Genomic DNA, 15239 nt, shown 5'->3' on the forward strand with positions numbered 1-15239 from the left:
TAATTCATAATTCCTAGATAATCTTTGAACACAAGAAAATGTATTACTTTTATTTGAAAAAAGAAAGGAACAATCTTTATATGATAGTACTTTAAAGAGGATGTTTTGTATGATTTTCAACATGTATTTGTAGAATACTTTCCTTATAATGTGAGTTAATACATTTTTTTAAAAAAAGATGCTTGATATATACTATTGCTCAAAAGAGTCTGGGAAATCAAGAAAAGTTGATCAGAGTGGCTGTAAATATGAAGTGAGCTCAGGTAAGTATACTTCAAATTACTTGGAAGACTACCACTATATCCTGAGCATTTAATGGAAGCATTCCTCTCAACCCTTTAACAACTCTTTAAAAACCTACAGTTTATCAAGTTTATGTTCAGACCCTTTTTTCAACGACACAGTCCTTGAATTCCAACTGGGTCACTTAGTGGTAGTTTGAAGTTATGACAGACCCAAAAATTACAATCCAGACTTGAGGTTTCAATGTCTTCCCCCCACCCACCCCCGCCCCATAGTCACATGACATTTTTGGTACTCAGCAACCAGTCTACATTTACAGTTGTTTGCACTGCCCAGTGGTCACATTACCACAATTTTCAACTTTTTGCCTGAAACTAGTATTTACTTCTGTTCTCCAGCAAAAAATGTCCCGTAGTGAATAATGGATTCACTTAATGACTGCAGCATTCACTTTATTACCACCATTTGCCTAACCACCACAGAAAAGATCATAAAATTGGGTGCAATCACATGATCACCCATTTAATGACCATCACAACCTACAACCCTAATTGAGGGCTCTACCTGTATAATGTGTATCACATCTATTATTATTATTTTTTTTTTTTTACTAAAAATCAAGGATCTGAAATTCTTCATTTATAAAAATAATTGTAACTTATGCAACTGGGAGCGCCACATTTTGCAGCTGGAATATATTATTCAAATGTACATGTTTTTGTTTTTTTAAATCCACAGGTCTTTCTGTTTTCCAAACTCCAGAGAAGCTGTGGAAAGATGTCTCCCATTCTGGGTGGGCTGGGAATTCTTATTGTTCACATCAAAAGGTATTATGCAAAGTATCTGAACTCTAGTTCTATCAATCATTCTACTCAATAATACTTCTCAGCAATATATATACTCACCTTTCTCTTAAGCGATATTTGGATTTTACCCTGGTTAGTAATAAGTCTCAGAGGGGTAGTGAGGGGATCTTGTTCTCCATTTTCTGTAGCATCAGCTTCTATTCGAAGAGTCTGCCAGGTGAGTTCTTTAAATGTTAAAACCTATCCGAAGGGAAGCAAGGGGTACCAAAAATTTTAAAAAGTTCGTAAAGGTGTTGTGAATTATAGATTTACCAATTAGTAAATTAGTGTTGTGGATTATAGATTAGGAAACAGACAATTTTAAAAAAGAACAAGAAATTACAAGCAACTTAGTTTATTTCGAAATGGTGGTGGCAGACTACAGTAATCAGAAAGAGATGCAGGGCAACGAAAAAGGGAACCAAATGTTAAAATCTTTGCAAGTCTACAGAAAGCGTTCCAAATGTAAGGACACCTGTTCATGGACCTACCTCTCCCTTATGTGAATCAGTGATTCGGGTAAAGCGAAGATCACTTTGCTGCCAGGTGGGGTTGACACTATATCCTTGAAGCTGCCATAACTCAAACGATGCATGGAAGGCCTTGGAGTGTATCTTGATGGTAATTGAATTGACAATAATGTACATACCTTCCACAACCTTCTCTGCAAACCCATATTCACTGTAGAGGAGGAAATAATTTTTAATAGAGTACAATGCTTTAGCTCATCTTAACCATTAAAGTATGTAACACTGAAATGTGATAGCCTTAGGCAAAGTTATGTTTTTTCTAGGTCAGGACAGATAGCCAGATTGTTCTCTTTCATTATTTTATCATTAAAAATATTAAACAGAATATTAAATATCTTCCTACATCCACAAACAAATAAACCTTGCTTGCCCCATAAAGCTGATAACAAAAGAAGCAAGAACCATACGGATTGTTTTTTAAAAGTTTTCTTTGCTATAATTCATGCTTCAAGCAAACACAAAGCATATTATATATTGCACAGCTTTTGTTAAATATTGGTCCCAAAATGACAATGTGATATAGTCCCAAAGTACACCGTCAACACATCTTATGTATCTTATTTTTCTTTTCAAAAAGACAACTTCAGAGTCCTAAGAGAATGCTTTCTTTTACATCTTTCTTCTTCAGCACCTCAAAACAAACACACACACACACAAACCAACAAAATTTTTTTTACTACCCCTCCAACATCTGGGAAAATTAATCTGGGTTAATTTTGTAATGGGGGTTCCATATCGATTAGCTCTAAGAGATGCTGCTATTACGCTTTTAGTTGCACCTTATTAGAAAAAATATGAGAGTGGCTATAAGAGGAAGATCTCAAGAAAAAAAGATTGAAGGGGGAATCTGCATGATACTTCAAATTAACATGCATAACAAGGGAATCAAAGTTCATACTATTTTATGTTTGAAAGGTGTTTTAAAAAGATGTGCCTTTGATTGCCTGGTTGCACCTGCCACTTTTAAACCTGTTAAAAACCTGCTAAAGACACCACTGCTAAAGACATCACAGTACCATTTGAACTAGAAAAGCAATGACTGCATCAAAAAGCACACTAAGAAAAAACTAGAAGCAGATTTAACCTCTGTCCTGAAGCAACAGCAATGGGAGACTGTCCGTTGGGCGGCCTGGGCTCTTCACATGTTCGCATCTCCACTTCAACTTTATCCAAATACTGTGAAACAACAAAGAAGAAAAACATGGAGAAGTGGTATGAAAGTACATGGAAGGAGCTAGGAGATAATAAGGTAAAATTAAAAAAATTCTAGAGGGTTAAACCATAAGGATTCTTTCCTAATCTAGTCACTGGGTTACACATCATATTAATAGTAACAAAGTTTGTTTTTCTTAGCCAAGCCTATAAATAGAGTGAATATTTTGGGATTAGCTGCTGACTAGACTGTGGTTTAGCTTGGCATGATATGTGAACAGAACTATATGTAAGTTCCTAGTCCATTTCTGGTTTGCTTTTTTGCCTTAATGTAGCTTCTATGAATCCACAAAGATGCAAAGCACAGTCATAAAGTTACAAAGAAAACCATCAAACAAACCAATTAGGAATTTGTCAAAATGACTAAGTTCACTTCTATGCATAACACAATTTAACTGTTCAACAAACCAATTTGCCAACCCTAACCCAGAATGGGATTTTTATTTTTGACTGATTTTGATGTGCAAAACCATCGATTTATGTTAGCAATAAACAATGCTAATCTGGCTTAGAATGGGTAAAAATTAATACTGTGTACAGTAATCTCACCTTTTAGTTCCAAGCTATTTAGGACTGTTTCGTATGGTGACGTTTTCAATATGCTATTTCTATTTAGAAATTTACACACTATCCCCCACACTAATAAATATCACTGCTGTTACTATCCAAAAAACATCTAGCATAAATTAGAAGCCAACTAAGTTTTACATCCTCAAAATCACTCCCAACTAAAGGAATGACGAAGACTGACATATGGGACCTGAAAAAAGAAGAATTATGTCATTTAATAACATAAAAATAGCTTTGCTGAATCAGGCCAACTCTCATCTTAGTTCAGCATTTTGTTTCTCACAGCAGATAAACAGGTTTCTCTGGCTTGCTCACAATCAGGAGACTAAGACACATGTCTCTTGCCACTGGTCCCCTGCAACCTGTACTTTTGAGATACGCCGTCTCCAATCCAACTATGTATCATTATGTTTTCAGTATGAATAGACCTCATTAGACTTCTTTATAAATTTATCTAATTTTCTTTTGAAGTCTTCTAATTTAACAATCATTACCATATTTGAGGTAATGAATTGTAGATTAACTATGAAAATATATAAAGAAGAACTTGGTTCTAAATCTGAACTTTGGGAAGTCAGCCCCCCGAGAAAGAAATATTCTTGGAAATATTAAAAGGGCAGAATATGTTTCCCTAAAGGATTTTAAAAGCAGAAACCAACCCTGCCCCCAAGTCTCTCTGTCCCAAGCAGAAACCAAGTCTGCAGGAATGCAGATGTGATAATCTTGTCGGGGAAACTGGGATTAGGAAGAAAGATCAACATCAGTCACAGCCCCAGGGAAGCAGGATATGACCCTTGGGACATAATGGGATTAACCCACCACCATTGGAACACCAGAAAGGCACACCCAGACTCAGGTCAGAATACGTGACACAGGAAATAGAAAGCCTCAAACAGGAACAGGAAACAACCTCGAGAGCCCCAGAAGGTATAAAAACCCACTCCCCACATGTGCTCAGTCTCTTTCTTCCAGACCCATCTTTCTGTCTGGCTCTCCTCTTCAATAAACTGCAACCTTCTTTCTAAAGCACTCGCCATGTTGTTTATTCCCGGCTTGGATGAATCACGATGAAGACTTTTCCTTCAACGAACCCAAACAATTGCATTTGGCTAATTTTCTTTCAAACATTTTTCAAATACATTCCCATAATACGTCTACAGTGAGTCTACCCATATATACAATATCAGATGTAGCTTAATAATGTAGCAGAGTAATACATGTAAAATGCTATCAATTCACATTTTTTATAGGAGTATATGTCAATGTATCCATCCAAAACTGGGTTCTTATGAAAAAGGCTTACAAACACAATAATGCTGAACACTAAGAGAAAGATCGATGTATTTTACAACTAGCTTAATTACTTCCAACATTTATATGTTCCTCACAGAAATTACATAGAACTATGCTTACAACTATAACAAATCTACCGGTATATGGAAACCAATGGTATTATCCACCTTATTTTTAGGTTTAAAAAAATGCTTTTTAAAGACATAAACTAGATTACAAATTCTTACTAATAGATAAACCAGGAGATAAACAAGGCCATTACCAGACAGATTGGATGAGTCTTCAACTTAGTCCACTGGATCTGAAACAACAGAACTAATGTTAAATAAACAGGAAATGCTGAAAGGTCTAAATAGGTTTAGGGTGGTACTAACAAGATCAGTTCAAGCACATATTTGATCTGAAAAGTAGCATGACAAAATTTGCTGCATGGAAATACACACTCATTAAAAACAAAACCATTCCTTATTAAATACTCTGCATACAAATGCAAATCTGCTAAAGGAAATAAAGTAATATTTTGTGCTGTGAACTTTGATGTCCTTTGTCAAATGTACATTTAAGACAAAAATAGTGTTATTTATAGGTTATTTCTGCTCTTGAAAAAGTATCACAAATATCAGCCCTTCTATTAGGGGAAATAATGCAGCCACTTCAGAAAATAGATTGAATTAGGTGAATTTGATGGCTATGCCTCAAACTGCTACCCTACAAATTCACAATCTAGAACACCTAATTCATTACGTCCAAATCATAAGGACTTAGGAGCAAACTACTCTAAGTAGATATTCAAAGTAACGTATTATATAAAATACTTGTGGCCTCTGTCAACACAACAATACACATACAGTTAGTAAAATCTATTATTATGGCTGCTTGATCAGCAAATAAGAGATTGCTTAGGGAATACTATTGCCACCAGGGAAAAGTAAGCAGGTGTGGAAACTGCTTCCTCAAGCAGTCTTTTTTTCTAGCCTGCCTCTAAAGATCACAAATTATCCTACCAGAATTCTACTCAGAGGAGTAACTGACCCAATAACATGCAGTAGTGAAAGGGCACAAATTAATCACCCACTTCTCAGTACTAATGAAAGTGCAAATAAATGTTTGATAAAAATTGATAATGGTCTTAAAAACTAAAAGCCTAAATCAAACCTTATTTATTTATTTATTTTTTATTTTAATTCCATTTAGAATGAGTTAATAAGAATTTTACAAAACATTGGACATGTAATGAATTATCATGAAGTTCACAAAACATTATCCTTTACAACGGGTCCACAACTCCCAGGGCCTGTTAAGAGGTGAGCAGGCAGCACAGCTGGAGGTGAGCAGTAGATGAGCAAGCAAAACCTCCCTTCCCACAGTCTGTGGAAAAATTGTCTTCTACAAAATTGGTCCGTGGTGCCAATAAGATTGGGAACCACTGCTTTAAAAGCTTGCTATGCACTAAAACTCCAATTAGAGAATAACATTTTAAAACTAGTGAAGCTAGCTTTTATCCTGTTCTTCCCTTTTTTTTCACTACATATATAGTATATGTCCATTGCTTATTAAAATGAAGTTACTAGTCATCTTGTAACCAAGCACAAGATAATTTTGGAAGAAAATATTAATAAATAAATGCAATTAATTTCCAAGTAAATAGCATATGGTCATATAGGCCAAACTTGCAGTGTTATTTTATATTGTTTGCCACTGGTTTATATAATAACCGTGAAAATAAAGATAGCAGAGAACATAAAATATATTTTGTTGCAATCATAATTTTGTTTTTTGTTTCTCAGATATCAGGCTTCTGAAAACAGAAACATATAAAATATTTTTATCTCATGAGGATCACAGTATTGTAGTCTGAGAATGTCTGACTTATGCAAAATGAAATCACATTAGCGTACTTTTGAAAATAGAACTATCATATACATTTTTCCTATACTTACTAAAAGTTGGGTCCTGAGCCCATTGCATAAGAAATTATTACGTGCCCTTAAATATGGAGCATAATAATTTATTACTGTAACTTGTAAACAAAGGCTATAACCTATATTAATTTATCAGCAAGTATATTGACATTATGTCAGGAAAGAATGCATATAACACACACACAAAGTTAGAGAAGCTAAACAAAAGAAAAATATATACACAAAAAACCAGTTTCTTCATTACTCAAATAATTTATCTGTGCATGCATTGAACTGAGTAGATAAATCTGATGTTACAAATGCAATTTTTTCCTAAAATGTTTCAATTATTAATCCTCATTCAAGAAAATGCAGCAGGTAGACCTGATTTTGCTACTCCAACAGAAAAAGATCAGAGCTATACTTTTTTATTAATAAATCTTTCAATTCATTTTTCACGAAGCTTCTGCCCTTAACACCAATCCTAATGGTGCTTAAATGATTGCTTGCTTACATCAACTGAAAAATTAATTTTATTCCAGAAGAAGACTACAGCAATTTTTTCAAGAAGGGAACACTCTGTTCTTTATATTAATGCACAAGTATGACCACAAAATATAATCTCTCCAATTATGCATGAAAGCAAGTGTCAGATGTGGAGCCTAACAGCAAACTGGCAATCATTTAAAACCAAATGTAATCAGACTGCTTATGTTATAATTTCTAAAGCATCTGGGATTCAGAACTTGATCTTTTTTTGCCAGTTACTATAGCACAGGAGCCCCATCCCCCGGACTGCAGCCTACTACCAGGCTAGTCTGTTCAGAATCAGGCTGGGCAAGTGGCAGTCGAGTACACACACGCAAACCTCCCCTCACATGAGCGCAAATAGAACTGTGCACGTGCCTACCACTCACACGAAACCATCCCCTCTCACACACCCCGCACTGGTCCGCCAAGCCGGAAAGGTTGGGAACTGCTGCTATAGCAGATCTCAAAAGTACTTCTATGGGAAGATTTGTAGAACAAGTCAAAGCAACTTTTACATCCAAGTGAAAAATCAGAAAAATGATTAAGACAGGAAAATACTAAATATCATATTAATAGTTATGGCAATTTAGGCTTACCCTAATGGAGGCCTTGTTGCAAAAAACTCGAGTAATGGCTAGCCAGGTGGGCAGATCCAGCAAATTCTGCAGAACTTCTTCATCCAGTTCTAGATTAGTCAACTGCCCCTGCCCTTTGAGGGTGCTCAAGTTGATCTTATCAGGGGAGAGATTCTTTGTAAACCTGTAGTTAATAAAATTGGAGAGAAAATTAAACGCTTCCATTGATCAGAATACTGAGTTAAGATTTGGATGATACAGTTTTAAATCCCATCCAAGAAGCAGGTGGGATGCCATTATCTTAGGTTCAGCCACTGTTTCATATCACAAACATTTATAGTAGGAAAATAATAAGAAAACATATCATTGTTTTAATATACAAACAATCTAACTGCTTAAGTTTACTCTAGCAAGAGAATTAAAACAAGACATTTGTCTGAATACTAAAAATATGTTTTTACAAGCATAATTATATTAGAGTTCAATTTTGGGTGGCTAATTAGGGACCATGATTCATAGTATTAATTCGGGAGAAAAAATACTGTACAGAAATTTTGAAGATATATTACTATGTACTACAGTGAAATGGAATGGGGAAAAACATCAAGTAACTAGCAATAATTTTTAAAAATGGCTCCATTTAAAAGTGGGCATGGAATATTCTACTTTAAATTCAACCCTGATTTTGAGGTTGTATTTCTATGATCTGACTTAAATAAATGTGGAAAAGTTGAGCAGCAAACCTCTTTTCCTATTTGTTTGAAGACTGAGTCTGGTATTTCCATGCTAGCTATCAAAACTCTGAATGCAAAAATTAAAGTACATAGCAACTGAGGAAGGTATCGAAATCAATAGCCACTAATACAGCTGGAAAATAGGCCCTTTCACCTAGTCAGGGTCCAGGTCTGTGCACAGAACCAGGCTTTAGTGCCTTCCCAAAGGTTAGCAGGGTCAAGTCCATCCTAATCTCTGAAGGGAGAATGTTCCACAGGGCAGGTGCCTACACTTCCTGGACACCACCAACTTGCAATTCCTTAGCCAATGGGACCTGAAGCATACCCGCCCTGCTGGATTGGACAGACTGAAGGGAGAGAGAGTCCCTCAGGTAACCCAGTGTCAAGCCATGAAAGGCTTTAAAAGTGCACCCATTACCTTGAATTGTACACAGAAACACCAGACAACCAATGCAGCTCACAAAATACTGGTTTACATGCACCAAATAACTGGCCCCACTGATTTTCATCGGCTCATTGACACCATGCTGCAACTTTCTGCATCAGCTGAAGTTTCTGAAAGCTCTTCAAGGGCACTCCCAAGTGCAAAGCATTTCATTAATCCAGATGTGAGATCACAAGAGCATGAGTGACAGCGAGGAAGGCCTCCTGGTCCAGAAACGGCATAACTGGGTGTGCAAACCCAAAGTGTGCAAAGGCCCTCCTAGCCATGGTTGTTCCGATCTTTGGATAGGATCCATGAATCTAGGAAGAACCCCAGATTGCACACTAGTTCTGTCTGAGGCAGCGCCAACTCCATCCAAAGCCAAAGATGGAAACCCCCCAATGTCAGAAGTTCCAAACACCAGACACCACTCAGTCTTGCTTTGATTGAACCCAATCTTGTTGCACCCCATCTAGGCCCCCACAGCCTTCAGGCACTGGGATAGGACATCAGTGGCATAATTCAGGTGGCCTGGAGGGGAGAGGTAAAGCTGAGTATCATCAGCATACTAGTGATATCTCCCCATATACCGTCAGATGACCTTACCCAGCAGCCTCATGTACATGTTAAACAGTTTACAACTGAGTTAGCTGTCTTCTGTAAAGTAACATCACTTCAGAATTTTTCCGCATGTGCAATAAAGATGTAACTAGGATTACTGGAGAATTATTTAAATTTTAGTTAGATTCATCAATAGGTAATCTGCAACTAACATGGTAACTTTTCAAGAAAATGTTCTATTTATAAAACATGAGTCAGCATCACAATGGGGTGATGTAATAAGGATGTTACTAAATGTGGTCTGTAAAAGGATCATATCCTCCTTTTTGCTCTGTTCCATTCTTAAGCACATACCTATTCCTGCATACCTATTCATTATGCTATTCTGTTTCAAAGTAAATAACATAGAGAATGTGTATTAGAAGGTCAAAGAAATTAAATACAGAGAAAAGGAAATTTAAACTTAAAATTTATAGCTATATATTTTCACACCAATACGGTAACTTTCTTCCTTGCAAACAATCCTTGCTTCCACTATCACTTCATACATAGCCTTTTGTTCTTTATACTTTTAATTTCTTAGGACGCTGAGCTGTAAATACTCTGGCATAAAACTGAACAGCATTTCTCAAATTTTACTGTTACTTCTTGTACTCTTTCTATCAGAATCTCGACAATTTCCCATGCATACTTATTGAATTATCTCATGTCACCAGGGTAATAGAATAGAAAAAATAGACATACTTCGTCCAGATCTGCCACTGCTTCTTGTAGACATTCATGGAAAAATAAATTTGATTATGCTGACAAAGCTTTTATTAATGACATGACAAACCAGATTTACAGCTTAATTGGAAAGGAACAAATTAACATCTGCTGCATTTTTCACACTAAAGAGGCTGCTTGCTATGTTGTCCTTTATTCTATAAATCTTTGAAAGCAATTTAAATACAGTAGCTGCCCCCTTGACAGTAATAACTCTAGTTGGTGAACAAGGGATTAAAACTAAGGACAATACAATTTGCAAAAATAACACCACCTCATACAATTAGATGACATACAGTATTTCTCAGGTCAATCCATTTTTAATCAACAAATCAAGTGTTAACACATAAAAAGGTTGACTTAATAGGTATACTGCAAATAACCTGGCATCGTCCATGGTTATACCCCATAAGCAGCATCTTGAATAGAACTTGAAACTGTTCTGAAAACCACTAGATCTTACAAAGCAAAGATGTTACATGACTTTATTGAAGAATGTCTAAAAAGTCCCATGCCCCTGAATTCTGGACCAGTTGCAGTTTTTAAACACTCTTCACAGGCAGCCCCTTGTCAAGCATATTACAATAATCCAAGCAGGGATGAATAGGGCATGAGCTACTCTGAGTACTTCCTCTCAATTCACAAATGGGTATAACTGGCACACAAGCTAAACCTGCGCAAAGGCTCTTTTAAGCATGGCTGCCACCTGTACTTTGAGCAAGAGACATGATTCGGTAAAGATTCCCAAACTGCACACTATCTCTGTCTGAAGGAGGGCAATCCTATTCAAAATATAAGCGCTGCGCTGCCAGATTGGACCCCTGGCCTATCTAGTCCAGCAGCAGTCTGTTCTCAGAGTGGCCAACTAACTGCAAAAAGAAGCCCACTACTCTGCTAGTCTTTCAGGCCACCAGGGTGCTCTGATCCCCTTGGAGACCACCTCCAAAGTGTTGTGTTTTACTGCAGCTCAGAACTTTCAGCTGTTAAAATTCTAGTTTCCCATTCCCAGCAAAATGAAGGTTCACAACCCAACACCCAGTCTCTTAACCTTCCATAATGTTGTACAAACTCCCAAAGTCCTGCACAGCAGATCCTGGTGCCATTTTTTTAAAGCAGTATGTTGGTTCAGCAAGAACCAACAAAATAACAAACAACAATCTTTTAAACAGTCTGTCTTTTCTTTCGCTTATTCACAGAAAAATGTTATGTTTAGCTCTCAAGCCCATCAGGCAGTCCACAGTTTTCAAAATTGATTGAAAGAGATTATACTATAATCAAAATCACATAAGAAATTGTGTGTAGAGTTTAAGTAATTTGCAGTGATGACAGAAATTTAATTTCAACATCTGAAAAACTAACATTCAAGCATAATCGACAACAACTTTATTGATTAGCCCTTGGGCCATATCAAAGTACAAAGTTCCAGCAACAAACCGTCACCGAAACTAGATAAAAACAATCCGAAATGGAATTTGATAAAATACAATTTAAAATGGAATTAAAATACAATTTAAGTTAAAATAGTAATAAAATACAAATTTAAGATATAGATAAAATATGGTAACATTATATTTCGGAGTCGCCCTTACAATCTACCCCAATCAGTCCCACATATGCAGTTAAGATCATAAGAAATTGTGTGTAGAGTTTAAGTAATTTGCAGTGATGACAGAAATTTAATTTCAACATCTGAAAAACTAACATTCAAGCATAATATAAATTTATAGCTGTCTTGAGGATCACAATCTAATTATCAACTAAATAATTTTGTAGCGTAACTGGATTTTGAAAATCTGAACTATAAAGCTTGTTGAGAAACCTAACTGATCCCACAGAACTGATTTTCCATTTCCTAATTAATGTGAATTATTTCAGCATTTATGGTATGCTGTATTAGTTATATTAGTTTCATTGACCGGGCAAATAAACCAATAAGGATTTGAGTTTTTTCAAAGCAAGAAATAATTTCTCAAACAGCATGTGTACCTCTCTGTTCATAGACTCCCGAACATTGGCAGTAGGCCATTTGTCTATGGCGATTCTCAGTCCTTCCAGGTCATGGTTGTCCCAAAGGTGTTTTTTCAAGAAGCAATTGGACTTTTTCTTTGAAGACATTTTGCTTCTCATCCAAGAAGCTTCTTCAGCTCTGAAGAAGCTTCTTGGATGAGAAGTGAAAGATCTAGTTGCCTCTTGAAAATGTACCTTTGGGTCACTAGGCCATTTCTCCCAATAAATTGAATACATTTACTCTAAAGTTGCTCTTCCAGATTCTTCTCTGTCACTATTTTTAGTTTTCTATCAAGAGCAGGGGTCTTCAAACTTGGCCCTTTTATGACTTGTGGACTTCAATTTCCAGAATTCCTCAGCCAGCGTGCCTGGCTGAGGAATTCTGGGAGTTGAGGTCCACAAGCCATAAAAGGGCCAAGTTTGAAGACCCCTGATCAAGAGTATGAAAAGCCTTCATTATTGAGATCCTCAGGTTAATGACAGCACCTGTGATTATTTTAGTTCAGAGTTCCTGGTTCACAGCCAAATCCTAGAATGCTATTATATATGTTCAGAATTACTGGCAGATGCATAATATTTAAACATTTGAATCAGATATTTTTCATCTCATTCTTTTCCACCCAATCAACCAACAATTCCAGGTAAAATCATCTAAACGTTATCTGATAATGATCTATCAATCATCCTGCACATTAACCCTTTGCTCTTACATGTTTTAGTGATAGTCCATCTTTGCTTATAGACAGTTACTTAATTGAAAATGGGTCTTTACCTGCAACAAACCATTTTAGGAATTAATCCCAAGTGATCAAATGTTGTATTACATATAGGACTAATAGACTGGTTCCTATCTAAGTACTTGACCATATATAATATTAATATATGTATTAAGGAAAGCTTAAAATTCTTTATTTGTTTTAGTACTATTTTATATTTTAAGCAATTTCCTGTCTGTTTTGAAATTTATATTTCATATTTTTATTGACATTTTCCCTAGCTAAATAACCAATTTATTATAACATTAAGGAACAATACAATGTTGCACAGTTACAGGTCAGCATATATGAAGTGCATAATGAGTTTCATGCCTCCCTTCTTAATGCTATAGTAGTGCTAACTCTTATAAAGCGTGGGGGAAAAGAGAAATCTCTCAAAAGACAATTACTTTTCACTGTTTATTTACTGGACTGATTCCTATCATAATTAGAAAAAGACATGAATCTGACAGAACCACACTGATCTCTCTTGATTGCTTAGGAAGAAATTTGGGCTGAGTCAAGTTAAACAAAGCTATAAGAGAATGGCTCTGCTTCAGTTACTGCAACACTTTAAATGATTGTAATACAGTAAATCCTATCTGACATTTTCTATTGCTGTTCAACTTACCTAATTAGGCATAAGCTGTTTTGTTTTACTTGAAGTTGCATTTGTTTTGTAATTATATTCCACATTATCAAGAGCCAACCAGTTACAGGTGGTCCTCAACATATGACCACAATGGGGATCAGAATCTCTGTTGCTAAATGAGGTGGTCATTATGTGAGTTGCACCCAATTTTATCTCTTTTGCTCTGGCTGTTAAGTGAATCATGTGATCATTAAGAAAACCCAGTGTCTCCCTTTGACTTCGTTTGTTAGAACCTGGCGGCAAAAGCCACAAATAGTGATCATTTGACCCCCAAGATGCTGGGTTCATTGTAAATACATGCTGATTGCCAAGTGCCCAAATTTTGATCATGTGACAGCAAGTATGCTGCAACAGTCATAATTGTGAGTACTTTTTTTTTAGATTGCATCGTAATCTTGAACAGTTGCTAAACAAAATGGCATGAGGACTACCTGTAGTTTTGACTCTTAAGATCAGATGCGCAGAAGATGCATTTTTACATTTCCTCAGACCAAAATATTATGTCATAGGGTTAAATTTGTGGGCAAACTAAGAAACGCCCAGGCTACCTTGAGCTTCTCAGAGCAAGGAAAGGCCAAAATGTGATTAGTAAAAATGCTAACACTTGAAAAAAAATCAATAATATATGAAGAGCATACATTAAATAGCTATAATTCTCCTTTAGAAATGAATATGTGATTAATGAAACAAAAATAAATATCTGGTTGTGTGTACTGTAAGTCTTGAAGCTATAACTTATACCATGAATTTATAAAACACACTCTTAAAATTTATCGCATAGTAAGATTGTCACTTGGCTCAAATATCAAATGAAATACACATAGTAGTAGAAGCAGATTCATAATAACAAAATTATCTTGAATATGATTTCTTTATTTAAGAATTTTACATCACTGACTTCACATAAATTCTCAGATTGTGAAGGTTGCATAAAAATGTAAAACTATAACACCATTACATATATCCCTCCTCAAAAGTAAAATGTTTCTCATTCCTTGCCAGGAATCTCCCATTATGAAAATACTTCCTATAATTCAAGAATCCGAAGTATTTCCATGGGCACCATTCATTGCCATCTTGGGAACACTAAAGTAGATGAAAGAAACTGATGTATAGATCTATGTATTATATATTACAACTACAGAGAATATCCATGACATCTAGGCCAAGTCCAGATTCTTAAGTTTTAAAGAATAGAAACAATCTCCATCAGACAGAAAAACAATCTTGTAGATCTGGAAACATCTGAAATGCCATCCACTTTTTTTTTTTTTTTTTAATTGAAAAGTTTTAAAAATACAGTTTTCCTTTAAAAAACCCCCTTCCCCCTCCCTCCTCCCCTCCCTACCTCCCCCCTTCCCCCCCTCCCCCCCTCCCTCCTCCCCCCCCACCTCCCCCTAACCCCCCTCCCCCCCCCCGGACTTCCCAGAGCTAAATACAAGGTATATATATATAAAAAAGCAGTCATAAACAACCATATACTAACAACTATAAATTCTAAAATCCCTCACTCTCTAACTTATATAGGATCAAACAAAACTTAGCATTATTAAATATATATAGAAGACAAAATAAAAAAAGAAAAAAGAAAACGAAAGAAGACTTATTCAAATGCTAGATAAAACTTCTTGACCCTATACT

General features: G+C 35.8%; 1 protein-coding gene across 3 annotated transcripts in view; it reads right to left on the minus strand.

Moving 5' to 3' along the window:
* The window catches only part of BLTP3A (bridge-like lipid transfer protein family member 3A), a 58647-nt gene that overhangs the window by 31083 nt on the left and 12325 nt on the right, over positions 1-15239 (minus strand). For all 3 annotated transcript variants that reach the window (XR_014026015.1, XM_081324510.1, XM_081324509.1), the window contains exons 2-6: positions 7722-7884; positions 4956-4994; positions 2703-2794; positions 1580-1769; positions 1149-1289 (exon numbers count right to left, since the gene is read on the minus strand). Coding sequence is in view for 2 of the 3 variants with exons in the window: in XM_081324510.1 (XP_081180636.1) it covers positions 1149-1289; positions 1580-1769; positions 2703-2794; positions 4956-4994; positions 7722-7884 (625 nt within the window). In the remaining variant the exon portion in view is untranslated. The remainder of the gene's footprint in view (positions 1-1148; positions 1290-1579; positions 1770-2702; positions 2795-4955; positions 4995-7721; positions 7885-15239) is intronic.

Source organism: Vipera berus (genome assembly GCF_964194415.1).
Source record: "Vipera berus genome assembly, chromosome: 3".
NCBI lineage: Eukaryota > Metazoa > Chordata > Lepidosauria > Squamata > Viperidae > Vipera > Vipera berus.